At 43.2% G+C, this 27,975-nt stretch overlaps 1 protein-coding gene and 1 long non-coding RNA gene across 5 annotated transcripts in view; both read right to left on the reverse strand.

Moving 5' to 3' along the window:
• Nucleotides 1-27,975, reverse strand: part of cep170aa (centrosomal protein 170Aa) — a 63,746-nt gene that overhangs the window by 32,844 nt on the left and 2,927 nt on the right. For all 4 annotated transcript variants that reach the window (XM_071409418.1, XM_071409421.1, XM_071409416.1 and 1 more), the window contains exons 2-6: nt 19,965-20,124; nt 12,183-12,272; nt 5,798-5,879; nt 5,479-5,534; nt 1,662-1,869 (exon numbers count right to left, since the gene is read on the reverse strand). In XM_071409418.1, the coding sequence (XP_071265519.1) occupies nt 1,662-1,869; nt 5,479-5,534; nt 5,798-5,879; nt 12,183-12,272; nt 19,965-20,069 (541 nt within the window). In that variant the 5' untranslated portion in view covers nt 20,070-20,124. The remainder of the gene's footprint in view (nt 1-1,661; nt 1,870-5,478; nt 5,535-5,797; nt 5,880-12,182; nt 12,273-19,964; nt 20,125-27,975) is intronic.
• Nucleotides 10,130-12,151, reverse strand: LOC139580585 (uncharacterized). The gene is made up of 3 exons (XR_011676068.1): nt 11,724-12,151; nt 11,411-11,470; nt 10,130-10,591 (listed from the first exon to the last, which is right to left on the reverse strand). It is a non-coding gene; the product is annotated as an uncharacterized lncRNA (long non-coding RNA).

The raw sequence follows: 27,975 nt of genomic DNA on the forward strand, positions 1-27,975 counted from the left end.
GGTGAGGAGCTATGCCTGCTTGCGTAATATCTCCAGTGAACCTATGGTGGTGTGCTGCAGAGAGGAAAGGGAACATACAGTGATTCCCTGAGTCTGAGTCGTCAGGGGGGACCAACACATTAGCATCAAACTGACAATTAACAGGCTAAAATATCCAGGTGGCAGCGAAGGAGAAACACATGTAAACGCTTCCTGCCTCCTATTTTTTAAGGGCCGTCGGGTAATGGAGGAGACGCATGTGGATGTGCCTCTGCCTATCATTATAGGCCTTCTGCTGAAGGCCCCCACTGCAGATGTTGTAATTAAACACATAGTGGGTGGCAAGCAGGGTTGCATGTAATGTTGGTACACTGGACTTATGGATTAAGCCTGATGCCCCATATGACAGTGTTAGAACATCTGTTGTTTTGATCCTGAGACTATAGACAATGGCTAAAACCATTCATTAACGACATCTTCTCATATTTCAGAACAAACTACCCAATCCATAGGGACCAAACAGCTTAACATTTAAGTAATTTAGCAGACACTCTTATCCAGAGCAATTTACAGGAGCAATTAGGGTTAAGTGCCTTGCTCAAGGTTATGTAGACAGATTTTTCACCTAATCGGCCCAGGGATTCGAACCAGCGACGTTTCGATAGCCTAGGCTACCTGCCACCCCAGGTAACGTACTGTAAAAGGCCAGTGCATAGCAAAAACTCCCTCTGAGATTCCTAATGTAATGACAATGAACCATGTACTATCACAATGCAAAAGCCATGGTTCCCCTGTTAAAAGCTAGACAAATATACTGTGCCATCTGTAATACAGCAGCTATTCAACTCAAGACATCCCCTCAGCCTCCCACAGAGTATCCAGTATCTGTACCACACACTGTAAGAAACACTAACATCAGTAAAATATCCACTGTTACCTACACCAACACCAGCATAAGCTCTCACTCCAGCTGAGTGAATTGACTATTGAGCGTGTAAACGATGCAAGTGTAGCGGACATTCCTCCTGCCAAGAGCACAGGGGAGAGATGACAGAAACAGAAACAGAGAGAGAGGAGAGCAGGAGCAGCTGCAGACACTCTACTGCCTCCTGTAGATAATTATAGCTATTTGATTGGAATAATACTCATTCAGCTACTGATAGTGGGCACAGGAGCATGCTAGGCTGGCCAATCAGATAAGACCCTCCAGTGGTACAGGGACAGTTGTTCAGATTATTGTGTTGTTATTAAGGTTGCTTTAATGAGATTCAGCTGGATTTACAATGTGTTATTTAAACATCCGCCCTAAGCCCTCACTCTTTTATTACAGGCAATACATGAAAAGAAAAAGCTCCAGAAGAGACAGGCAGTGAAAAGTAGAGGTTGATTAGTCTTTTCAGATGACATGTCTATCTATACTGTATAATCTACGGTAGGATCTTGACATTCGTTGCTTACTCATTTAGAATACTGATTCTAAAATGCTATCGGTATTAAATGGAATTATGAATCTAGTCACAACTTGGATGCAGAAATTGCCAAAATCTCCAAATACTGCGTAATGACTGAATCACTTGAAGATCAACAATGAAATATCCCATTAAGTTATTCCCTGAAATGACTGGATCATACCGTAATGTACAACATACATGTCATCTCTTATATGTGCTTCCTGCTCTCACCTGCCATCTTGTCATCTCCCTTGTGTGATTCGGCAGGTTTGGCTGATGGCTCCATGGTCCCCTCGGCTGCCTTGCTCTCGGCTGGTCTGCAGCTGGAGGACTTGGGGGTCTTAGCAGGGGACTTGGCAGGAGATTTGGCAGGTGACTTGGTGGGCTCACAGTTGGAGGGCTTCTTACTCAGCTGGAGCTGGCTGGTGAACTTCTCATGCTGATGGAGGGAAAGAGAGGGAGGGAGGGAGACAGTGAGGGGGCAAGGGAGAGAGAGAGTGGAAGAGACACAGCAGGGGAAGACAGCAGGGGAAGAGTACACGGTCATGGCCAGAAATATCATCTTTCATCTAATGCTGACACACACACACACACACACACACACACACACACACACACACACACACACACACACACACACACACACACACACACACACACACACACACACACACACACACACACACACACACACACACACACACACACACACACAGCCCAAAGTTATATTTGCATGGGGCAAGCTATGAGCTCATGAGTCTACTTACAGTCGTGGCTGTAAGAGAGAATGACACAAATATACATTTTCACAAAGTATGCTGCCTCAGTTTGTATGATGGCAATTTGCATATACTCCAGAATGTTATGAAGAGTGATCAGATGAATTGCAATTAATTGCAAAGTCCCTCATTGCCATGTAAATTAACTGAATCCCCAAAAAACATTTCCACTGCATTTCAGCCCTGCCACAAAAGGACCAGCTGAAATCATGTCAGTGATTCTCTCGTTAACACAGGTGTTGTTGAGGACAAGGCTGGAGATCACTCTGTCATGCTGATTGAGTTTGAATAACAGACTGGAAGCTTCAAAAGGAGGGTGGTGCTTGGAATCATTGTTCTTCCTCTGTCAGCCATGGTTACCTGCAAGGAAACACGTGCAGCCATCATTGCTTTGCACAAAAAGGGCTTCACAGGCAAGGATATTGCTGCCAGTAAGATTGCACCTAAATCAACCATTTATCGGATCATCAAGAACTTCAAGGAGAGCAGTTCAATTGTTGTGAAGTAGGCTTCAGGGCGCCCAAGAAAGTCCAGCAAGGTCCAGGACGTCCCCTAAAGTTGATTCAGCTACGGGATCGGGGCACCACCAGTACAGAGCTTGCTCAGGAATGGCAGCAGGCAGGTGTGAGTGCATCTGCACGCACAGTGAGGCGAAGACTTTTGGAGGATGGCCTGGTGTCAAGAAGGGCAGCAAAGAAGCCACTTCTCTCCAGGAAAAACATCAGGGACAGACTGATATTCTGCAAAAGGTACAGGGATTGGACTGCTGAGGACTGGGGTAAAGTCATTTTCTCTGATGAATCCCCTTTCCGATTGTTTGGGGCATCCGGAAAAAAGTTTGTCCAGAGAAGACAAGGTGAGCGCTACCATCAGTCCTGTGTCATGCCAACAGTAAAGCATCCTGATACCATTCATGTGTGGGGTTGCTTCTCAGCCAAGGGAGTGGGCTCAATCACAATTTTGCCTAAGAACACAGCCATGAATAAAGAATGGTACCAACACATCCTCCGAGACCAACTTCTCCCAACCATCCATGAACAGTTTGGTGACGAACAATGCCTTTTCCAGCATGATGGAGCACCTTGCCATAAGGCAAAAGTGATAACTAAGTGGCTCAGGGGTCCATGGCCAGGAAACTCCCCAGACCTTTAATCCCATTGAGAACTTGTGGTCAATCCTCAAGAGGCGGGTGGACAAACAAAAAACCACAATTTCTGACAAACTCCAAGCATTGATTATGCAAGAATGTGCTGCCATCAGTCAGGATGTGGCCCAGAAGTCAATTGACAGCATGCCAGGGCGGATTGCAGAGGTCTTGAAAAAGAAGGGTCAACACTGCAAATATTGACTCTTTGTATCAACTTCATGTAATTGTCAATAAAAGCCTTTGACACTTATGAAATGCTTGTAATTATACTTCAGTATTCCATAGTAACATCTGACAAAAATATCTAAAAACAGTGAAGCAGCAAACTTTGTGAAATTTAATATTTGTGTCATTCTCAAAACTTTTGGCCACGACTGTACAAACACTTTTTTATACTATGATATAACTGGTGCTATTTTCATATTTAGCATTAATTAGATATTTCAGCACAATATTGAGAACAAAATAGATATTGTGCACAGTGCCTTCAGAAAGTATTCACACCCCTTGACTTTTTCCACATTTTGTTGTGTTACAAAGTGGGAGTAAAATGTATTTAATTGTCATTTTTTTGTCAACGACCTACACAAATTACTCAAAGTGGAAGAAAAATTCTAACATTTGTAAAAAATAAACCGCTAATATATCTTGATTAGATACTGTAAGTATTCAACCCCCTGAGTCAATACATGTTAGAATCACCTTTGGCAGCGATTACAGCTGTGAGTCTTTCCGGGTAAGTCTCTTAGCTTAGCACACTTGGATTGTACAATATTTGCCCATTATTCTTTTCATATCTTTTCAAGCTCTGTCAAATTGGTTGTTGATCATTGCTAGACAACCATTTTCAGGTCTTGCCATAGATTTTCAAGCAGATTTAAGTCAAAACTGTAACTCTGAGTCTTCTTGGTAAGCAACTCTTGTGTTTTAAGTTATTGTCCTGCTGAAAGGTGAATTCATCTTCCAGTGTCTGGTGGAAAGCAGACTGAACCAGGTTTTTCTTAGGGATTTTGCCTGTGCTTAGCTCCATTCTGCTTATTTTTTATCCTGAAAAACTCCCCAGTCTTTAACGATTACAAGCATACCCATAACATGATGCAGCCACCACTATGCTTGAAAATATGGAGTGGTACTCAGTAATGTGTTGTATTGGATTTGCATAACACTTTGTATTTACAATAAAAAGTTAATTGCTTTTTGCTGTATTACTTTAGTGCCTTGTTGCAAACAGGATGCATGTTTTGGAATATTTTTATTCTGTACAAGCTTCCTTCTTTTCACTCTGTCATTTAGATTAGTATTGTGGAGTAACTACAATGTTGTTGATCCATCCTCTGTTTTCTCCTATCACAGCCATTAAACTCTGAAACTGTTTTAAAGTCACCATTGGCCTTATCGTGAAATCCCTGAGCGGTTTCCTTCCTCTCCGGCAACTGAGTTAGGAAGGACGCCTGTATCTTTGTAGTGACTGGGTGTATTGATACACCATCTAAAGTGTAATTAATGACTTCACCATGCTCAAAGGGATATTCAATGTCAGCTTTTTTATTTTTACCCATCTATCAATAGGCGCCTTTCTTTGCGAGGCATTGGAAAACCTCACTGGACTTTGTGGTTGAATCTGTGTTTGAAATTCACTGCTCGACTGAGGGACCTTACAGATAATTGTATGTGTGGGGTACAGAGATGAGGTAGTCATTCAAAAATCATGTTAAACACTATTATTGCACACAGAGTGAGTCCATGCAACTTATTATCGGACTTGTTAAGCACATTTTTACTCCTGAACTTATTTAGGCTTGCCATAACAAAGGGGTTGAATACTTATTGACTCAAGACATTTCAGCTTCACATTTTTTTATTAATCAGTTTAAAAAATAACATAATTCCACATTATGGTTCAGTGTGTGTAGGCCAGTGACAGAAACATCTCAATTTAATCCATTTTAAATTCAGGCTGTAACACAACAAAATGTGGAAAAAGGCAAGGGGTGTGAATACTTTCTGGAGGCTCTGTACATGTAGGTCTGTGTCTAGTGAAGGTTGCATACACAGGGCTGTGTGGTGTGTGTTGTGTAATGTGTGTTGTGTCTGGAGTTCAGCGATGCAGGAAGTGTCTTACCTGCAGAGCCTCGTCTGGGACAGTCATCTCGCCTCGCACCACCGTGAACAGGTTGGTATGTGAGACAGGTTAAGGAAAGACACTTGTTTGTATCTATCACTATTTGCATCTATCCTCACAGCCACTTCATTATACACACATAACAGTCATTCAAGGCCAAAACCACAATAGAGTGAATGACAGCTTGACACTTAAAAACTATACAGCTTGACAAATGATCAGTGGGACGAGAGCAATTAAATTAACAGATGGTACATGTTTTTAGGGATTGAAGTACTGTTGTGTCACTAAGGTTGTAACAACGGAATGATTGAAAGGATATCATATCCAAACCTTAACTTGTCATCAATCTTCAAAGTGATATACATCTGCTCCTGGATTCGAACATCATTCACAAATGTCTGTATGGAGAGAAAAGAGAAAAAAACCTTTTTGAACATGGATTGCATTGTAAATTCACTGCTCTCTGACTCTCTCCAGTGCCAGGCATGCCAGCCCAGTTCTCATTGCTTAAAACCCCCACGGGTAAATACATAATGAATTTAGGGAAACTGTTCCCAGCACACTTAATTTCAGGCTACACTTAACCCAGAATACAATCATATCACCTTTCATTCTCAGATACAAATCATCAAAAATGTAAAGGTGAAAGGGTGATGGCTGGATCAGGGTTGTATTAGATCAGGACTGTAAAAATAATAAGTAAATGTGATTTCTGGTTTTCAGGTCTTTCAGGTCTTGCCATAGATTTTCAAGCAGATTTAAGTCAAAACTGTAACTGTAAACTGTAAAACTGTGAGTCTTCTTGGTAAGCAACTCTTGTGTTTTAAGTTATTGTCCTGCTGAAAGGTGAATTCATCTTCCAGTGTCTGGTGGAAAGCAGACTGAACCAGGTTTTTCTTAGGGATTTTGCCTGGGAAACTGTTCCCAGCACACTTAATTTCAGGCTACACTTAACCCAGAATACAATCATATCACCTTTCATTCTCAGATACAAATCATCATTTTCTTGCAGGTCTCTCCATTACCCCCATAAGAACCAGCCAAAGTGACATTATAAAAGAAAAGACAGCTCTATTTATTTTTTTATGTTTTGAATATACACTACCGTTCAAAAGTTTGGGGTCAGTTAGAAATGTCCTTGTTTTTGAAAGAAAAGCACATTTTCTGTCCATTAAAACGACATCAAATTGATCAGAAATACAGTGCAGACATTGTTAATGTTGTAAATGATTATTGAAGCTGGACATGGCTGATTTAAATGGAATACCTACAGAGGCCCATTATCAGCAACCATCACTCCTGTGTTCCAATGGCACGTTGTGTTAACTAATCCAAGTTTATCATTTTAAAAGGCTAATTGATAATTTAAAAAAACTTAGACTAATTGAGTAAAGAGAGAAAAAAAATGTGGACTTGGATTGCATTGTAAAATCACTGCCCTCTGCTTTTTCTCTTTCTTTCTTTTTCTCTCTCGGAGAACCTGAGCCCTAGCACCATGCCTCAGGACTACCTGGCCTGATGACTCCTTGCTGTCCCCAGTCCACCTAGTCGTGCTGCTGCTCCAGTTTCAACTGTTCTGCCTGCGGGTATGGAACCCTGACCAGTTCACAGGACAGACCTGCTGTTTTCAACTCTCTAGAGACAGCAGGAGTGGTAGAGATACTCTGAATGATCGGCTATGAAAAGCCAACGGACATTTACTCCTGAGGTGCTGACCTGTTGCACCCTCTACAACCACTGTGATTATTATTATTTGACCCTGCTGGTCATCTATGAACATTTGAACATCTTGGCCATGTTCTGTTATAATCTCCACCCGGCACAGCCAGAAGAGGACTGGCCACCCGTTATAGCCTGGTTCCTCTCTAGGTTTCTTCCTAGGTTCTGGCCTTTCTAGGGAGTTTTTCCTAGCCACTGTGCTTCTACACCTGCATTGTTTGCTGTTTGGGGTTTTAGGCTGGGTTTCTGTACAGCACTTTGTGACATCAGCTGATGTAAGAAGGGCTTTATAAATACATTTGATTGATTTATTGATTGATTAAGTATCTGGAGCATCAGCCTTTGTGGGTTCGATTAAAGGCTCAAAATGGCCAGAAACAAAGAACTTTCTAATGATATTCGTCAGTCTATTCTTGTTCTGAGAAATTAAGGCTATTCCATGTGAGAAATTGGCAAGAAACTGAAGATCTGGTACAACGCTGTGTACTACTGCCTTCACAGAACAGAGCAAACTGGCTCTATCCAGAATAGAAAGAGGAGTGGGAGGCCCCGGTGCACAACTGAGCCAAAGGACAAGTACATTAGAGTGCCTAGTTTGAGAAACAGACGCCTCACAAGTCCTCTGTTTTAAGTCCCTCTGACCATTTTTTATTCTTTTTACTTTTTACCCCAATTGGTAGTTACATTCTTGTCCCATCGCTGCAACTCCCGTACGGAATCGGAGAGGCGAAGGTCGAGAGCCATGCATCCAAAACATGACCCTGCCAAGCCGCACTGCTTGCTTAACCCGGAAGCCAGCCACAAGGAGTCTTTAGAGCACGATGGGACAAGGGAATCACGGCTGGCAAAATCCTTCCCTAACCCAGATGACACTGGGCCAACTGTGCGCCGCCTCATGGGTCTCCCAGTCACGGCCAGCTGTGACACAGCCTGGGGTTGAACCCGGGTCTGTAGTGACGCCTCAAGCATTGAGATGCAGTGCCTTAGACCCCTGTGCCACTCGGAAGGCCACTATTTAAAGTCACTCTAAAAGAGAAGCAGGGTTGAATTGGGTAATTGAAATCTTTGCTGAGAGGTTGTTACAATGTCTATTTAGGAAATGCAGTTATGACTATAGACTAGCTGTTGTTGTTATCAGGATTTATCAGAACAGAGTCCTGGACAGACAGATTGAGTATACACCTAATAAGTCATACCGCTGACTTTTCTTATGATTCAAGATCTATCCTAAAGATGAGCAAGATGTGCAGGTCATTCAGCAGTCAGGCTCTGATTGGCCCAGCATGGGATGGAGTGCTACTTCCTGTCGCTACGGGCCCTTGGACTGCGGGGGAGGAATGCTGGAGCATGATTCAGGAGAAAGAGGTTATGACTTCAGCTTCCTGCCTGAGATAATGTGTCACAGTGGTTCCAAGCTAGTGGGTTAGCCTACACACTGAGTGATTTACACACTGAGCCATCAGCAGAACTAGGCCTAACACATTACTCACACCATGTGGCGGGAAGAGCACTTCAACATGGTTTACTCTGCCGTGAAAAGATCATGGTGTAGAATATGGGCACGTCATATGAGAATACGTTCTGTTAATGCCATATGACACACATTTACAGATGAGGTAATAAACCCAGCCCTCTCAAGTCAAAGCTGGAGCAAATTTTATTAGCCTAGAGATTAAGCACTTAAAGAGAAACTTTACCGCTCAACACTTTGGGATGTTTTTCCAGTCTCCCCACATAATTATGAATGATAAGACTGTGTTTCAGACATAATTATGCACTATAGCTGTATTTTCTATTTTCACACTGGGAGAGTTCAACCAATGACGTCATTGGTTGTTTGAGCCTGCTGTCTGATCTAAAAATGAATGGAGTCATGTTTTGTAGCAATTATTGTGGCCTTTGGGTTTCGCCCCCGATTGCACGATCAAGTTAGCAGCGAGTAGATATAGTTGTCCTTGTTCAATAAAGCCATTGAACTTGTCTCAACCATGTGCCTATCTGCCAGGCCATTTCAGGATATTTAGGTTGACTCATTTTCCATTTCCCTGGCTTTGTAAAGATTACAGCCTGACGGGAGCCCTACTTCCTTGTTCCCACCCTTAAAGGCAGGCTTTTCCAAATGGGGGCGGCAATAGTTTACAGGTTCACCGGAGCTAAGTTACCGTCTATCCGGGATTGCTAAATAATTAGCTACAGTGGTTTCTTCTGATGATTCCTCTTTTCAAGAAAAGCAGGAAGACAAAAACATGTTTTAATGTTCTTTTACATAGGAACATAGATCCCTATTTATTTGAGCCGGAATACACTGAAGAGGAGTTGAGACAGTGAGAAAAATAATTGCAAGACCAAATAGCAGCGGTGGCAGCCTAGACCCGCTAGACCAGGACTCATGAGGGCAATTGACAAACGAGTAAGCTGTTTTGCTGCCGGTAGCTAGCTAGCAATATAAGCTCTCTTCTTACACGCGGTAATGTTTTTCAGGTCATGCTTCGGCTTGCTAGTACCACTACAAGGCAAGCTAGCCAAACTAGTTGTGCATTTGCAATACCTAAAATGTATTATAGTCACCCAAACACACCATATGCATGTATTTCCTTTGTTGAACTGCAGCATCTATTCTAAGCGTTAGTGGTATATTTTTCTTCTACTGTATATGTCATACATTGCCATAACTGTTCCTGCATACTGCTATGTAAACTCACCTCGGTCTCCAGAGCAAATAAACCTTGTCTTGAATACAAGCCATGTCTACTTACAGTATTTGCTATATTGACAGACTAATCTACTGTTTTATTGAAACATGTTAACTTGCAAACAAATGTAAGTTCAAATGCTACACCAACTCCCTGCATCATTTGTTTTAGCTGTAAGACTGAAGCTAGTTGATCCAAATACATTTCATGAATATTAGAATGAACTGCTCCAGAAGTTGAAGTCAACTCTTTATTGGTTTCTTATGCAGATGGAATAATTTAGTCACTTGTCAGTACAGTTAAAAAATATATATAAAACACCATTATATACATACTGTACAACAGCTACTGTAGCAATATCTATACCACAATGCAGTTGTGCACATACTGGGCATTCTATATTATATTACAACATCAGTCTAACTGAATATGGATGTTGTGTTGGTTGAATGTTCCAGGCAGGTTCTAGAATGTTCTTCAGCTGGTGAACCTCTTCTTGTGTAGGGTAATGGCAGCTGGTTTTGCAGGCTTTTGCGCTGTGGCGATGTTGGGTTTGTGGGGCTGTGACTCTGGCTCCTTGTAGACAACCATCTGGTTCTTCCTGCACTCCACAGCCAGGTGGACTAGCCTCTCATACACTTTCGTCACCAGCCACTGATTCGACCTCTTGCAGAAGATTTGTTTGTACTGCAAGTCTCCTGGAAAGATATGAAGACTGATCATGGGGATGTGTAACCATAGAATAAACCATGTTAATCTGTAAACAAAAAAGGGTACAGTAGACTGGTATGTGTTTTGTTACACTCAGAGTCAATAATGGGGCATTGAAATAGGCTGTTAGCAAAGATGTGAAACATTTGGGGGGGGGGGGGGGGCAGTCTAGTAGTGTATTGTTGTGTATGAGCACCTACAGTTGTGCTGTTGAGTAGAAAAACACTGCCAACAATAGAGTGAATAGGCTAGAAGAGTATTCTATCAGACCCTCACCCATGCCAAAGAACTGACTGCAAGTGAAACGTTTTTAAGAGCACTTGTCTTGTAGACAGTTCAGTGTATTGGTGATTTTGCTTTCATAAATCCTTTTGGCTGTCCTGGCTTGTTTTAAAGTCAGATCATGATGAGTTTGAGCTATTTCAAGGCTGAAATCTTTCTTCCAATGGGTCTACAGGCTCTGTACTACTAAAGCTGGTGTCAAAGTCTGTCATCAGCAGCAGGATTAGTGTGTAGAACACACAGTAGTCAGTGATTAGCCAACATTTTACAACTGTTTCTCCACCAATACACACTTAAACAAGGTACTACATCCACCCACACCCCTCATGTCAATAGATCATGCCTTCACACACAATACCCACTCAGTCACTCACACCATACAGTAGAAGTTGCAGCCTACAGTACTTGTAAACGCACCAACTATGACAACACGACACAGACTATGTCCATGCCTAGCTCCAGTATATTTATTTGCTCATCATGGAGTCATGGAAATATTTAGTCGATTTTAGAAAGTGACTTACACTAGTTCCGGGTGCTGAGCTTGATGTTGATGCCTCTGCATATGTTGATGGGATCGGACTCTAAATAGAACACAGTCACATTAGCCTCTGCGGTAGTTAGTTAGCTAGCTAATGGTTAGCTAACGTAATCTAACGAAGCTAACGTTTACTTGCAAAGTTACAAATCACATCACCAGATAGCAGCTGGCTAACTACATTGATATAGTTTGGAATGTCTAGCCAGCGTATTACGAAAGCTAGCTATCTAGTTTTTGGTTTAGATAAACAAATGTTCAACGCTAGCTAGTTAGCTAGTTATCGTTAGCTACGTTACCTCAGCTTGACCTCTTTTCTGCTGTTCTGATGTTGGCGGATCGGATGCCTTCCTCTTTGAAGTGAAGGGGAAAATCGATGGAATAGCATCACTTTTCAACATTCGGTCGACATGGTAACCCCATTAGTTGAGACTTCAGTTCCGTTTCGAAACCTTCTGGCTGAAAGTGCTGGCTACAAACACAGATATTTTGATATTTCTCACATCAACTGGATACACCTCCACGGGTGTTTGCTTACAGCCCGGAAATGTAGCTGGTCCGTTTCTACTGGTGAGATGCAGAAACGCTCGTATTTGCGTGTAGTGAGGAAATTCAAAATGTTTATGACACATATGATATGTTAATAGCACATTAATGGACATATATAGTGAAATGGAACAGCGGTGAAATGTCCCTTTAACCCCTGACCCCTTTACATCTCTTCTCCTCCCCTACCCCTTCACCCTCCTCTCACTCACCCCGTTCAGGCTGCCAAGGTCCTTGACTTTGTGCTCATCGCTGGTTAACTCGTAGTTGATGACTGCATGCTGCTTGTCAACACTCCGCGACTGTAAACACAAACACAACAGTAATGGTGTTACACATTGTTAGATTAGAACTTGACATCAATGCTGATCTTGAAATGTTTTTGACATGAGATAACAGTGTGCATTATCATATCAACATCCAATCATGCAGCAATGTCAGTGTTTGAAGGAGGAATAACATACATTGTTAAAGTAAGATTACATTTTTGAAACACAGAGGTATGTACTGTATATTTCCATTCATAATACTTTTTATTTTTTATATATACTTTTTATTTTATATTTTACTTTATTTTATTTTATATATACTTTTTTTTAAATAATCACAAACCCCAGATAGGTGCAGTGAAACATGTTGTTTTAGAGGGTCAGCCTTAGTAGTACCGTGCCCCTGGAGCAAATTAGGTTGAAGTGCCTTGCTCAAGGGCACATTGACAGATTTTTCACCTTGCCGGCTCGGATATTCAAACCAGCAACCTTTCGGTTACTAGCCCGTTCTAACTGCTAGGCTACCTGCCACCCTTTTTTACAAGACAGTTAGGCCCTGTATTATTCTCAAACAGACAGAGATGGAAGCACAAACACATATAACATAATATGTAGGGGGGAGTGGAGGGAGGAAGCGAGATAGATAGTTTCAATGTTTTACCATCTCCCAAGAGCACCCTATCAGCTCTATAGAGTTTGATTTGAAACATCTAGATACTGCAAACTTTAGGGAATGTATCAGGGATGTACCCTAAACAAAATAACACTTTCAGCATCTCTGGATTCAATGCCAAATTCCAGTCATAATTCTAATTGTCATGAGTGATGGAAAATGGCACTATCATGATCGGACTATGGATAAAGGACACATGGAGAATTCTTTCACAGAGCAGATACTGTATTCTGATGCCATATACACATTTGTTGAGGGCAAACCTTCCCCTGTAGATTAGGTTTGTGATCAAACAAGATCAAACCAGATTAGACCAAGAGACTAGTGTCTGTGACACAGTACATACCACAGCACAGGGACTAGACACATACAATACAGTATAGAGATGAGACCTTTCTGATATCGCTCTAGCCAAGTAGCCTAGGTCTGAGTAATATTGTCTGTTTTGAATACCAGTCAATTTTGAAGCTGTAAGGGAATAAGTGTGTATGTTTGCATGTTTATATGTTTAACTGCCGGTATGGCTAAGTGACGTGTGACAGATATCCTAACTTCACACAAATCTTCCATATTGAATGCGCGACCCAGGCTGGAAAAATTATGGATCATTGCTACTCTAACTTCCGCGACGCATACAAAGCCCTCCTTTCGGCAAATCTGACCACGACTCCATTTTGTTGCTACCAGCCTATAGACAGAACTAAAACAGGAAACGCCCGTGCTCAGGTCTGTTCAACGCTGGTCCAACCAATCTGATTCCACGCTTCAAGATTGCTCGATCACGTGGACTGGGATATGTTCCCGGATAGCTTCAGACAACAACATTGATGTATACGCTGATTCGGTTAGCGAGTTTATTAGCAAGTGCATCGGTGATGTTGTACCCACGGTGACTATTAAAACCTTCCCCAACCAGGAACCGTGGATTGATGGCAGCAAAACTGAAAGCGTGAAGCACTGCTTTTATTCATGGCAAGGCGACCGGAAACATGACCGAATACAAACAGTGTAGCTATTCCCTCCGCAAGGCAATCAAACAAGCTAAGTGTCAGTATAGAGACAAAGTAGAGTCGCAATTCAACGGCTTAGACACGAGACCAGCCCCGTAGCGGACACCGACATCTTGCTCCCAGACAAACTAAACAACTTCTTTGCTCGCTTTGAGGACAATACAGTGCCACTGACACGGCCCGCTACCAAAACCTGCGGGCTCTCCTTCACCGCAGCCAACATGAGTAAAACATTTAAACGTGTTAACCCTCGCAAGGCCCGCCGGCCCAGACGGCATCCCTAGCCACGTCCTCAGAGCATGCGCAGACCAGCTGGCTGGTGTGTTTACGGACATATTCAATCAATCCCTATCCCAGTCTGCTGTTTCCACATGCTTCAAGATGGCCACCATGTTCCTGTTCCCAAGAAAGTTAAGGTAACTGAGCTAAACGACTATCGCCCCGTAGCACTCACTTCCGTCATCAAGAAGTGCTTTGAGAGACTAGTCAAGGATCATATCACCTCTACCCTACCTGACACCCTAGACCCACTCCAATTTGCTTACCGCCCCAATGAGTCCACAGACAACGCAATCGCAATCACATCGCACACTGCCCTAACCCATCTGGACAAGAGGAATACCATGTAAGAATCTGTTCATCGATTACAGCTCAGCATTTAACACCATAGTACCCTCCAAACTCGTCATTAAGCTCGAGACCCTGGGTCTCGACCCCGCCCTGTGCAACTGGGTCCTGGACTTTCTGACAAGCCGCCCCCAGGTGGTGAGGGTAGGAAACAACATCTCCACCCCGCTGATCCTCAACACTGGGGCCCCACAAGGGTGCGTTCTCAGCCCTCTCCTGTACTCCCTGTTCACCCATGACTGCGTGGCCATGCACACCTCCAACTCAATCATCAAGTTTGCAGACAACACTACAGTGGTAGGCTTGATGACCAACAACGACGAGACGGCCTACAGGGATGAGGTGAGGGCCCTCGGAGTGTGGTGTCAGAAAAATAACCTCACACTCAACGGCAACAAAACAAAGGAGATGATCGTGGACTTCAGGAAACAGCAGAGGGAGCACCCCCATATCCACATCGACGGGACAGTAGTGGAGAAGGTGGAAAGTTTTAAGTTCCTCGGCGTACACATCACGGACAAACTGAAATGGTCCACCCACACAGACAGCATGGTGAAGAAGGCGCAACAGTGCCTCTTCAACCTCAGGAGGCTGAAGAAATTTGGCTTGTCACCAAAAACACTCACAAACTTTTACAGATGCACAATCGAGAGCATCCTGTCGGGCTGTATCACCGCATGGTACGGCAACTGCTCCGCCCACAACCGTAGGGCTCTCCAGAGGGTAGTGAGGCCTGCACAACGCATCACCGGGGGCAAACTACCTGCCCTCCAGGACACCTACACCACCCGATGACACAGGAAGGCCAAAAAGATCAAGGACAACAACCACCCGAGCCACTGCCTGTTCACCCCGCTATCATCCAGGAGGCGAGGTCAGTACAGGTGCATCAAAGCTGGGACCGAGAGACTGAAAAACAGCTTCTATCTCAAGGCCATCAGACTGTTAAACAGCCATCACTAACATTGAGTGGCTGCTGCCAACATACTGACTCAAATATCTAGCCACTTTAATAATTAAAAATTGGATGTAATAAATGTATCACTAGTCACTTTAAACAATGCCACTTTATATAATGTTTACATAGCTTACATTACTCATCTCATATGTATATACTGTACTCTATACCATCTACTGCATCTTGCCTATGCCGTTCGGCCATCGCTCATCCATATATTTATATGTAGTTATTCATTCCTTTACACTTGTGTGTATAAGGTAGTTGTTGTGAAATTGTTAGATTACTTGTTAGATATTACTGCACGGTCGGAACTAGAAGCACAAGCATTTCGCTACACTCGGATTAACATCTGCATGTGTCCAATACAATTTGATTTGATTCGACATCAATGCATGATTTACACAATCGTCAACTTATTGTAAGTGCACAGATCTCGAATGACGATTCCCCCCTGAAGCGAGAGAAAGAGAGAGGTGGCCTGCTGGGAGCTTCATCTCTAATCCCATGCACCTAATCTCTGTGTGCCACACTGCATGTCTTATAACAGGGCTTGTTTGATCTGGCCTGACTCTGTAGTAGAGATACAGCCCACCTACAACAGAACAGTATCTCCCAGTTCCCACACTGCAGAGGAGACGAGCCATATCGAGTGTCCATACAGAGACAGAGCTAAAGCACCCACACATAGGCATACTGGAATCTCGTCTTTTCCTGTTCAGAGCATGAAAACATTCTATGTGATTCAGGAGAATGAAGGGAGAGCGATTGTCTACAAAATCATGCATGTCATTGCTGAATTTGAAGTAACTAAGTGTCATGGTGAAAATGACTTGTTATATATAAGTGACAAATAAAACACACCATTCACACTCACATAAACCTACTGTAGATATACTATATACAGTATTGTAGAGAACACAGTATGAGAGACTGTTTCCTCCGTGAAAAAAAATATTTCAATCATAAACATAATGCTTTGATTTGACTGTTACTAACTACAAGAGGCCTAGTTGGGAGGGGTCCATATTTGAGTCTGATACCCTTGAGTTGGGAAGCCATGCAACGGATCTTAAACCCGTACATTGCTGAGATACCCATGTGACAACAAGACTGTGGCCGTAAAAACAGTCACATGGCCCAGACCTCTAGGCGTATTTTCCGTTGGCAGACTCACACTAAACAAAGTACCCAGTCTTCTCCTCTCTTTCCTCCAGGTCATCAGAGAGACCCACACAAGAAAAGAGGATCCCTGTTTAAAAGACAGCCTCCTTGTTCCTTTCATTCCAACCCTGATGATTTCAGCAGTAAAACGTTTAAGTATCTTGCTGGCACTCTGAACTGTTTGTTCTTTAGAAGCCATTTAGCACGGTACCTTCTAACTTCTATTGGGGATGTGCTGATGTATTAATGACCTGCTGCTTAATTATATACTCATTAGTAGACAGGGACAAACTGAGGATTGCTGAGGTTGAAGGAGGACTTCTTGATTTGTGTCTCCAAGAAAGTGTATGTGAAGCCTGGGTTTCAAGTGTCTCAGAGTTAAGGAGCAGTGGTATAGTGGAGGGTAAGTAAACGCAGAGTGCCCAACTTTTACTTTTGCCCAACAGTTTACCCACCTTTTGCAGAAAAATACAAATACACACACCGTGACCGGTGAATTTGAGTTTACCCACCATTTTTTTTACCACTATCTACATCACTGTTAAGGACTGAAGCATCATCGGTATTGCCACACATACACTACAGGCAATTCAGTTACTTGTAAATAAATGTACTCGTTGTACAGAGTCATGGCTGAAAAAGGGACAGGCACTAAGTAAACTTGGCCAGTGAGTAATCAACTACTTAAGTTGTTCTGGAAAGTCTAATTTAGTTAGATTCACAGAGTTGACGTCAAGGAGCACAGAATGTACATTTGTATCGTTGTACTGTGACACTTTTTGAAGGATAGTTGTACAACCATTGCCGTTGCTTTGAAATCTATGTTGCTTTAGAATCTATGTCTAAGGCCTAGATTCAATCCGTAGCGCTGAAGATCCGCGCTGTAGCGCGATTGAAATGTAAAAGTAATTTCCAATTGAGCCAACATATGCAGCGCTTACTGTGAATGCAGTCTCCGCAAACGCGGGAACATTGCTTTTACATTTAAATTGCACTATACCGCGAATTGAAACTTCCGCGATACAGATTGAATTGAGCCGTTTTTTCATAAGTATTATATGATATACTGTTGCTACACCACACCCATTCTCTGCGCTACACTTGGCAATGCAGCAGCCACTCTACTTCCTATGGAGCCATTTCAGTCAGGATAGATCTAACTCAGGAGGTATCTGCCCCACTTTCTATAAATATCTCTGTCTGGGACTTTCTCTCTCACACTTTCATGTGTGGACACACACACACACACACACACACACACACACACACACACACACACACACACACACACACACACACACACACACACACACACACACACACACACACACACACACACACACACACACACACACACACACACACACACACACACACACACACACACACACTAGAGTGAGGTAGACTACCATTCCCATGCAGCATGCCCTCCCTAAGTACTCCTTAACAAAGCCCATTCAGTTACTATCAGTCTTTCTACTATTACTCCTGACTTCTCTAATAACAACAAATGCAGGTCTGTGTGAGGTTAGTGGCTCACAATTCTCCAATTGTCTGAATTACCTCATGAGACAATGTAACAACACAGAACCAAAGAGGCAGAACAGAGGGGGATAAGAGGTTATATAATCAGGTTTCATGTGAATATTCAGGTTATGACAGTTTTCAGGGAGGGCTTCTCCTTAGAAGACACCCCTGCTGAGCCCTGCTCAGATGTCAAGCCTGGTACTCTGCTGAGCCCTGCTCAGATGTCAAGCCTGGTACTCTACTGAGTCCTGCTCAGATGTCAAGCCTGGTACTCTGCTGAGTTCTGCTTAGATGTCAAGCCTGGTACTCTGCTGAGTCCTGCTCAGATGTCAAGCCTGGTACTCTGCTGAGCCCTGCTCAGATGTCAAGCCTGGTACTCTGCTGAGCCCTGCTCAGATGTCAGGCCTGGTACTCTGCTGAGCCCTGCTCAGATGTCAGGCCTGGTACTCTGCTGAGTCCTGCTCAGATGTCAAGCCTGGTACTCTGCTGAGTCCTGCGTAGATGTCAAGACTGGTACTCCGCTGAGTCCTGCGTAGATGTCAGGGCTGGTACTCTGCTGAGTCCTGCTCAGATTTCAAGCCTGGTACTCTGCTGAGTCCTGCTCAGATGTCAAGCCTGGTACTCTGCTGAGTCCTGCTCAGATGTCAAGCCTGGTACTCTGCTGAGTCCTGCGTAGATGTCAAGACTGGTACTCCGCTGAGTCCTGCGTAGATGTCAGGGCTGGTACTCTGCTGAGTCCTGCTCAGATTTCAAGCCTGGTACTCTGCTGAGTCCTGCATAGATGTCAGGGCTGGTACTCTGCTGAGTCCTGCGTAGATGTCAGGGCTGGTACTCTGCTGAGTCCTGCTCAGATTTCAAGCCTGGTACTCTGCTGAGTCCTGCATAGATGTCAGGGCTGGTACTCTGCTGAGTCCTGCGTAGATGTCAGGGCTGGTACTCTGCTGAGTCCTGCGTAGATGTCAAGCCTGGTACTCTGCTGAGTCCAGCTCAAATGTCAAGCCTGGTACTCTGCTGAGCCCTGCTCAGATGTCAAGGCTGGTACTCCATGGGGTGGTAAAATTAGACCCTAGATGAAATAGTACTAAGAATGACACAGCTATTCATGCATAAATTAAATATTTTACCTGTCTCAAAACTTGCAAAGCTCAGATACATTATCCCCAGGAGATACAAGCTTTGTAAAATAGCATTGTAAAAATGCACATATCACATTTAAACTAAACAACAGGGTTGTTCAAAAGGCAGTGAGCTTGATGCATTCCCTTCCTCCTAAAACCATGCAACATAGGGGTCACTAGCTGTGTTCACATGACCTAATCCCCAGGGGTTAGAGGTCATGCGTGTGATATAAAGAAGGTGCTCTCAGCCATATCACTTTCACAGCGGCAGCAGCCTGCTTAGCTGCGCCAGGCGTAGCCTCTGGAAACACCAACAGCTCCACTAAAAACAAAGGAAGTTGTCTATTTAAACCAGGCTGCCTGTGGATATATAATATTGCCATTGTCTGATTATGTTGCATGGTGTTTCCTTAGATACAGCCCACGCCCAACGTATCAACGTTTATCAAAATGGTCAGATCACCCCTGGGAGCTAGCATATAATGGAGAAATAAATAATAAAAGACTATGATACTTTCGGCAAACAGTCTGTGAATCCCAAGTAGTCATTAATTCAGGTATGCTCTATGTCTAACAGTGTGAGTACAGTGACTGGGGTTGTGTTGTGTTGAATCAAGTTTATGTTCTAGCAGTTGGAGCTGTGCTCACCTGCAGCATGAGCTCGCAGTCGTCTCGGCCGACAAAGATCATCTCCCGGGGCAGACGGTGGCGAGTGCCCCCGCTGCTCACCAGGAACCATGACGTGAGACTCATCTCTGCTCTGCTACGGCTCGATGCTACTCACTCCCACCTCCAACCCTACGTCATCCTGAGAGGGAGAGAAGGAAAGACAAGGTGGATGAGGAAGAGAAAGAGGGGTGGAAAAAGAGTGATTGAGGAAAGAACTAAGAAAGAAGAAGTTAAATGTATTTACAAAACAGCTATTCTTTAAAATGTTTTTGCATCTGGAGTAGCTGTGTGGTTTGGAGTAGCTGTGTGTTGACGGGCGCTTGCACAGTCTGGGAAAGCTACATCCTCCCTAGCTGTGTCTGCCCTGGCTGGCCCTGATCATTGCCAGATGCTACAGGAAGTGATGTAAGAATCTTGGCTGAGCTGAGCAACCCACCCTAAAATATATTTTTTCTTCTTCTTCTGTTGGGCTAAGAAGGAGGTCAGACAGAGCAGTTCCAAGTCCAAGCTCAGGGCTGGAGAAAATAATCAAGCAGCATAACTGCCTGACGTACAGACCTGCTCCTCCATAACCTCTTGAAAGTGTCACAAAAGTCACAACACTGTGAATCATATTCAATTTACCATGGCTATGGGAAAGGTACCCTGCATACCGCTGTTAGTTCCGTACTCCAATACGCTGCATTTAACTGCTTGTTTAAATAGAAATGTGAGGCTACATAGTGTTGCATGCTGACACCAGAAACTGGAAGAGCTCAGTGCCATTTTGCAGCCTTTAAGTAACGTCAGAGGATAGATTAAACACAGATTAAGGAGCTAAACTGTTATTTCTCTGATCTCTTAAGTAAGTCTACTTAATAAATGCCTATTCAACAATCCTCAAGTCAAACTTTAAGATTTGACTTGCACACACATTTCTTGTGGTAGGCAATGAGGCAATGCTGCACGAAGGACTAATACAATGAGTGCAGCAAGACCAAAATCCTTTTTTCATGCACGCATGCATATAAACAAAGGCATTGAAACAAGAGCCAAGTGGCCGTGACAACGTGACAGTCTCTCTTCACACTTCATGTTTTGGATACACATGGCTTGTTGCCATACACAAAAAAGGACTTGGAGAAGAGACACTGTTCTCCTGCTCTGCCAAATATTGTATTGTGTTCTTGGGTGCTAAAACTGGTAGATCTTCTCCCTCACAATCCCTCAGTCCCCCGTGCACACATTAATGGTGTATTATTATGAGAACATATTGTGTCTGAGTTATGAGTGCCTCTCCCACCTCAGAGTGTCTGCAGAACATGAGAACAGATGATATTATGTCCGCTTACAGATTAGCCTGTAAACCAGGGATCATCAACTAGATTCAGCCGCGGGACCATTTTTTATTGAGAGGATGGTCAGGGGGCTAGAACATAATTACAAGTCATTTTCCAATTGACCGCAAGAAGGCTAAACAAATATCATATTTTACTAAAATATAATAATTTAAAACCTTGGCTACATTTGTATACGATCACATACACTCAGTGACCAGTTTAATAGGTACACCAGCCCGTTCACGAAAATTGCTTGCGCCTACATACAGTGAGTCACGTAGCCGTGGCTTGCTATGATAATCAGACAGACAGGCAACAAGGCATTCAGTTACTGATCGATTGAACACTAGAATGGGCAAAACGAGTGACCTAAGCGACTTTGAGCGTGGTATGATTGTCGGTGCCAAGCGCGCCGGTTCCAGTATCTCAGAAACAGCCGGCCTTCTGGGCTTTCCCGCATGACAGTGTCTAGGGTTTACGAGAATGGTGCGACAATAAACAAAAAACAATAAACAAAAAACAGCTCATTGATGAGAGGTCGAAGGAGAATGGCAAGAATCGTTCAAGCTAACAGGTGGGCCACAAATAGTCATATAACGGCACAGTACAAAAGTGGTGTGCAGAATGGTATCTCGGAACGCACAACTCGTCAGTGCTTGTCACGGATGGGCTATTATTGAAGCAGACGACCACACCGGGTTCCACTCCTGTCAGATAAAAACAAGAAGAAGCAGCTCCACTGGGCAGGTGGTCCCCAACACTGGACAATTGAGGAGTGGAAAAACATTCCCTGGTCCAACAAATCCCGGTTCCTGTTGCGTCATGCTGATGGCAGAGTCAGGATTTGGCGTAAGCAGCATGAGTCCATGGCCCCATCCTGCCTAGTGACAACGGTACAGGCTGGTGGCGGTAGTGTAATGGAGTGAGGAAAGTTTTCCTGCCACACGTAAGGTCCCTTGATACCATTTGAGCAATGTTTCTATGCCCAGAATAATTCAGGCTGTTCTGGAGGCAAAGGGGGGTCCAACCCGGTACTAGATGGGCGTACCTAATAAACTGTCCACTGAGTGTATATCTGTCTATTATGAATGGTAATACTTTGGAACATATTTCCAAAATGAAAATCACGTGGAGCGTAATAGCTGGTGTTTTTAGAGTCTTATGTCTAACAATAGAATTTAAAGAAAACTTGGGGGGGCCAAATAAAATCTTCCACGGGTTGCCAGTTGGGGAACCCTGCTGTAAATTATTCTCCCTCCCCTCCCCTGTCTCTCACAGACACTATTGTATATGACGCCTCTCCCATGACCTCTCAAATTGTATTGTTATTTGGTGGTGTGTTCATGAAAGAGTGGCATTAATATTTGATCATGTTTCACAGACAAACCCCTGGACACACTGATTATTCCACAGAATGGACAGAATGAAATAGTGTTCTAGGTTTTATCTGGGATGGGTTTTGAATTACTGTACCAAAGGCATAGAAAGAGCTTATTGGGTGCACATCCTGCACAAGAAGGTTTTTTATTGTAATATTACCTGCCGTTCAACATTTTGTCCTGCATTAATAGGCCTTCACATTGCTTTGGATCAAGTAGAACATTTGTGTGCATGCATCTGCTCGCCAGTTGTCTCCCATTTCACAACATTTGAATGAATTTCTGAAATTTCCTCCAAAATCTATTGCATAACAGCCCAAGTAAGCATGTGTATCCTGTACATACGAAAAATAAAACATGAAACTTTAACCCATATAAAAGGTATATCCTTGTTAGAGTATGTTTCAATGTCAAGTTATTTGGTGAAAAGAAGATTCAAATCACAAAATAATTGCGATTAAGAATGAAGGAAGAGCATTTTCTGTACATGAATCGAACGACTGTAGCAGGAAAACATGATAATAGTGTGTGGTGTTTCTCCCCCTCGGAGCCCAGGAATCAGAGGCCTAGCCACAGTGGAGTCATTAGTCCAGGAGGAACCACCGCAGAATCCAGGGATATGGAGAATGTAACGTGGCACAGCACAGCCAGGAGTCTCAGTACAAGCCAACCAGTGTAAAGAAAAAGCCTTCAATTAATCCCACATAAAAGAGTATTCACAGTCTTCATATTCCCAGCTGGGGAATATACTGGGTTAGGTCTGTCTGTCTGTATCTCTCCTGCAGCACACATGCAGCTCTGACAGGACTCAAACCCTGCTAAACGACTAACCTACAACCCACAACCCACAACCCACCGCATGCATGCCAATGTTAATTTGTTATTGGCTTCAAATGGTTGGATCTGAGGGGGAGAATGTTTCAAAGGTTGAGACATGAGGCAGGCCTGCAAGCCAGGTGGATCTCTGGCAGAGTACTCCTCTACAGTGCAGAACTTATGGCACTGATACTGTACAATATGTTTGTCTTGTTTGTCATGTCCTGTGAGGACTGTGGATTGGTAAACAATTTCATGCCATTTCAAAACAGATGAGTTATTGCAAAATTCTCATCTCTAACCCTATCATCCTCTAACATCCTTGTTGTGGGTTAAGGGATGACGTCATGGTTTTGGCTGGGTAGAGACCCTTTACCCCACCCCCACTAGGTCAAAGAGCTGGATTGTTCTGAGCTGACTGTGTATGCTTTGTGAGGAGGTGAAGGCATGCAAAGCAGGAAGTTAGCTCAATGCTTCCTGAGGATGGCCCGCGCTCATCTTTGAATTCACTTGGACAGGAAGTTAGATTGTTACACTGCGTGTGTGATTTGAAAAACTGCTTTGTGTTTTAAACAGATTCTCATACAGTAACAGTAGCCTCTTGAAGGCAACACAAGCCTCTTTTCCACTAAGCCAGTTACTCTCATGAGATTTCACAATGTGTATGATTAGCTGTTAAAGGAGAAAAATAATAATTAGAGAGAAAGCTAAAGCAAATCTAGCATAATCAGCTCTTTGACTAATCCCTTCTAAGCTTTATCATTACTTAGTCTAAATACAACATACCGAATAGTATGACTAATATGGTGCTCTCATTCCAGCCATTCAAAATCCTTCCCTCCTCTCTAAGCCAATCAGATCCCAGGCTCCCTCTGTAAGGAAGTGACAGAGATGAACGGGGCGTTCCCTTCCGAGTGTCTCTAATGTGTTTCCCTCCTGTGACCATGGATCCTCCACGTAGCGCCATGACCAGATGATGCAACAGCTGTGTAAGTGCCCGTCCCTCTGCCTCCTTATCCCAACATAGGCCAGAGCTACTGATTCAGCCCACCTATCACAGCAAACTGCAACCAAAACTGCAACCAAACACACAGCTGCACAAATGCACCTACACATAGGCAATCTGTGCAAGCACTCCCACATTATTTTCAAGATGTAGAGGCAAGTGTTTCAGCAAAGGGTTGGGCTGTGATGTAAAATGTGGCCTACTGTCAACTTGCACTAAAATGAACTAGATTGTTTGCTGTAAAACCTCATAAAGTAAATGGCATACTACAGTACGCTTGTCTGATCTTCTTCTTTGCTTCAGCAGGCAATGGCCCAAAGCTAATGAGAGCCCATTACTTTGATACATGGCTGCATCCAGACAGTCAGAAAGCATAGGTAGGCAAGACAACAGCCCAGGGCAATAAACAACAAAAAGGGCTGTATCACCCAGGATAAGACAGTAGTATTCTGGTCCCAGATGAGTGCACTATTATTTACAGCCAGACAGATCAGACCAGGCCCAGCAGACATAGAGGTATACATCTAACCCTACACAAAAGGAGAGATCAGACACAAGGATCCTTTCTTTAAATGACTTACAGCTAGGCTGCATAGCGCTCCCATCTAAATATCTTACGGTTTTGGTATGGGAGTAGTTACTCATCACTAGGAGGCAAAATTTTATATAACCACACAATCGATTGATCTTGTGTATCCATTCCTCCAGAAATAGGCTTTCGTCAGGGAAGGCTTAACGGCGTCATGGCCTCAGACAACATCCCTTGCTAGTATTAGACCTGATTACAATTTTAACAGCTATCGCAGACACTATCTGGTCATTTGGCGGGAAATTTGACTATGCATACATTGAGGGTTCAATGACTTATTCCCAGGGGAGTGTTGCAGTTTCATGCTGACTGTCAATCTGTATGAAGACAATTTACTTTGACGTTTGTACCAGAATGGCTTACTTTTCCTGTGCACATACATGAAAAAGATATTGATGTGTCACTCATTTACCTAACCACAATGCGCCACTATGCTAATTGCTCAAATAGAATAGGCTAGTATTTGTATTGACATAATTTAGTAATCTGCTTATCCTTATATGATATCAGTTGGTCTATGGATCCATAATAACATTGTTATCTATATTCATTAATTTGATAATAATTATTTGGTGACAGAATAATTTGGTGATCAAAATAATTATCTTCAAGGACTCAGCACTGAGATGGTTGTCTAGGTGAGATGGTTATCTGGGCTGACTGCAAAGTTTAACAATAGCTAACAGTCTCCCTCTGTTATTGAACCATATTGCTGGGTGCTATGGGGACAGAAAAACATATAGGGAGAATGGCTACAGACCAACTCTGTTTGACTAAATAAACTCAAAGAGCACATAGCCCTACAAAACATTATCTTGTAATTGGAGGTTGGAAGAACCTTTAAACTCTTGAATAGGTCGTAGTTGGGGTCTCTTGTGTCAAGGTTTGTCATAGTTTTAGTGATGAACCTTGTTTAACATGGTAAACTCCACTGAGGGATGCTCGAGCACTAGCTAAAACCAACAGAGCAGACAGAATATGTTGATGGAAAGCTTCTCCAGCCACGTAATGAACATGTAGTCATGTGCCTCAGTCTGGGAAACTGTCTCTTTCTTACTAGGCTTAAAAGATACAACATTAATCTAATCTAAAATAGTGATTTAACTACTGCTCTCTAGTTTAATCACCCACAGGGTGAATTATGTCATGGTTATTGTAACGACTCAATCGTTAGCTCTTACTAGCAGTTCCTATTCCTAATGTGAGCATGAGGCCATTCTGGGTGAAGGTTAAGTGACGAGCATTGTTCCCTGCCCTTGTCAGTCTGACAGACCAAGAACGTTCAAGGGGACAAATGCATTTGCCATTCAGACATTGTTCCATTACCTTGGCTGCACATATCCAATAATAAGTACTGATAGCAGAAACTATACAACAAAAATATCAGCATACTGTATTTTGTTGTAAATCATGAATGGCTTTCCTTAATTTGTCACAACTGGAGCAAGTTATCTCTGAGGCTTGGTAAATTGGTTTGTTAAAAATGCATAGAGGGGCGTCCTGAGTGGCTCAGCGGTCTAAGGCACTACATGGCAGTGCTAGAGGCGTCACTAGAGACCTGGGTTTGATCCCGGGCTGTGTCACAGCCGGCCGAGACTGGGAGAGCCATTGGCCCAGCGTCATCTGGGTTAGGGGAGGGTTTGGCCGTCCGGGATGTCCTTGTCCAATCACACTCTAGCAACTCCTTGTGGCAGGTGAAGGGCGCATGCACGCTGACCAGTTGTACTGTGTTTCCTCCGACACATTGGTGCGGCTGACTTCCTGGTTAAGCGAGCAGTGTAGCTTGGCAGGGTCGTGTTTTGGAGGACTCTTCCGAGTCCGTACGGGAGTTGTAGCGATGGGACAAGACTGTAACTACCAATTGGGGAGAAAAAGGGGTCAAATATTTTTGGAGGTACTGCAAAAATACCATATGGTCCGGAAACATAGTCAGCACATTTACCACATGAGCAGTTGGTTTGAAATACAAAACCCTGCAAAAATCCTACATCAAGCCTGATTGTGATCAGTATGTAAAGCCAAAGTTAAGAAGTAATGCACATAAGGATCTATAGGACCTACATATGTAAATACATTTACATTTAGCAGACACGTTTATCCAGAGCAACTAGGGTTAAGTGTCTTGCTCAAAGGCACCGACAGATTTTTCACCTAGTCGGCTCAGGGATTCACACCAGCAACCTTTCGGTTACTGGCCCAACGCTCTCAACCACTAGGTTACTTTTCGCCCAATGCTGGCCATATGTTTTTTACTCAGATGGGCTTCACTGTATAGACTGTAGCTGATGCCAGTAGTACTACTGATACTAAAATATCTTACAGTACATGTTTTAGGTACAGCATGGCTTAATTGTTTACATTAAAAATAGCCATGAAAACGTATATTCAAGTGAATCGCGTTTGGGAAGCCATTTGTATCCATTCAACATCAAGCAATAGATGCTCATTGTCCTTTTACAATGTCATTGATAGATTTTCATTGAAATCCCTAATTCAACTGTTTAACATAACATACGGCCTCAAGCTATATATTTAAGCAATAAGGCACAAGGGGGTGTGGTATATGGCCAATATACCACAGCTAAGGGCTGTTCTTAGGATACAGCCCTTAACCTGGATACGGCCCTTAGCCGTGGTATATTGGCCATATACCACAAACCCCCGAGGTGCCTTATTGACTTATAAACTGGTTACCAACGTAATTAGACAAGTAAAAATAAATGTTTTGTCATACCCGTAGTATACGGTCTGATATACCACGGCTGTCAGCCAATCAGCATTCAGGGCTCGAACCACCCAGTTTATAATAAGCTACATATTATATTAGAATTATTATTATTACAATTATTATTTTAAGATATATTGATATAGGTCACAGGTG

The sequence above is a fragment of the Salvelinus alpinus genome, chromosome 7 (assembly GCF_045679555.1).
Source record: "Salvelinus alpinus chromosome 7, SLU_Salpinus.1, whole genome shotgun sequence".
NCBI lineage: Eukaryota > Metazoa > Chordata > Actinopteri > Salmoniformes > Salmonidae > Salvelinus > Salvelinus alpinus.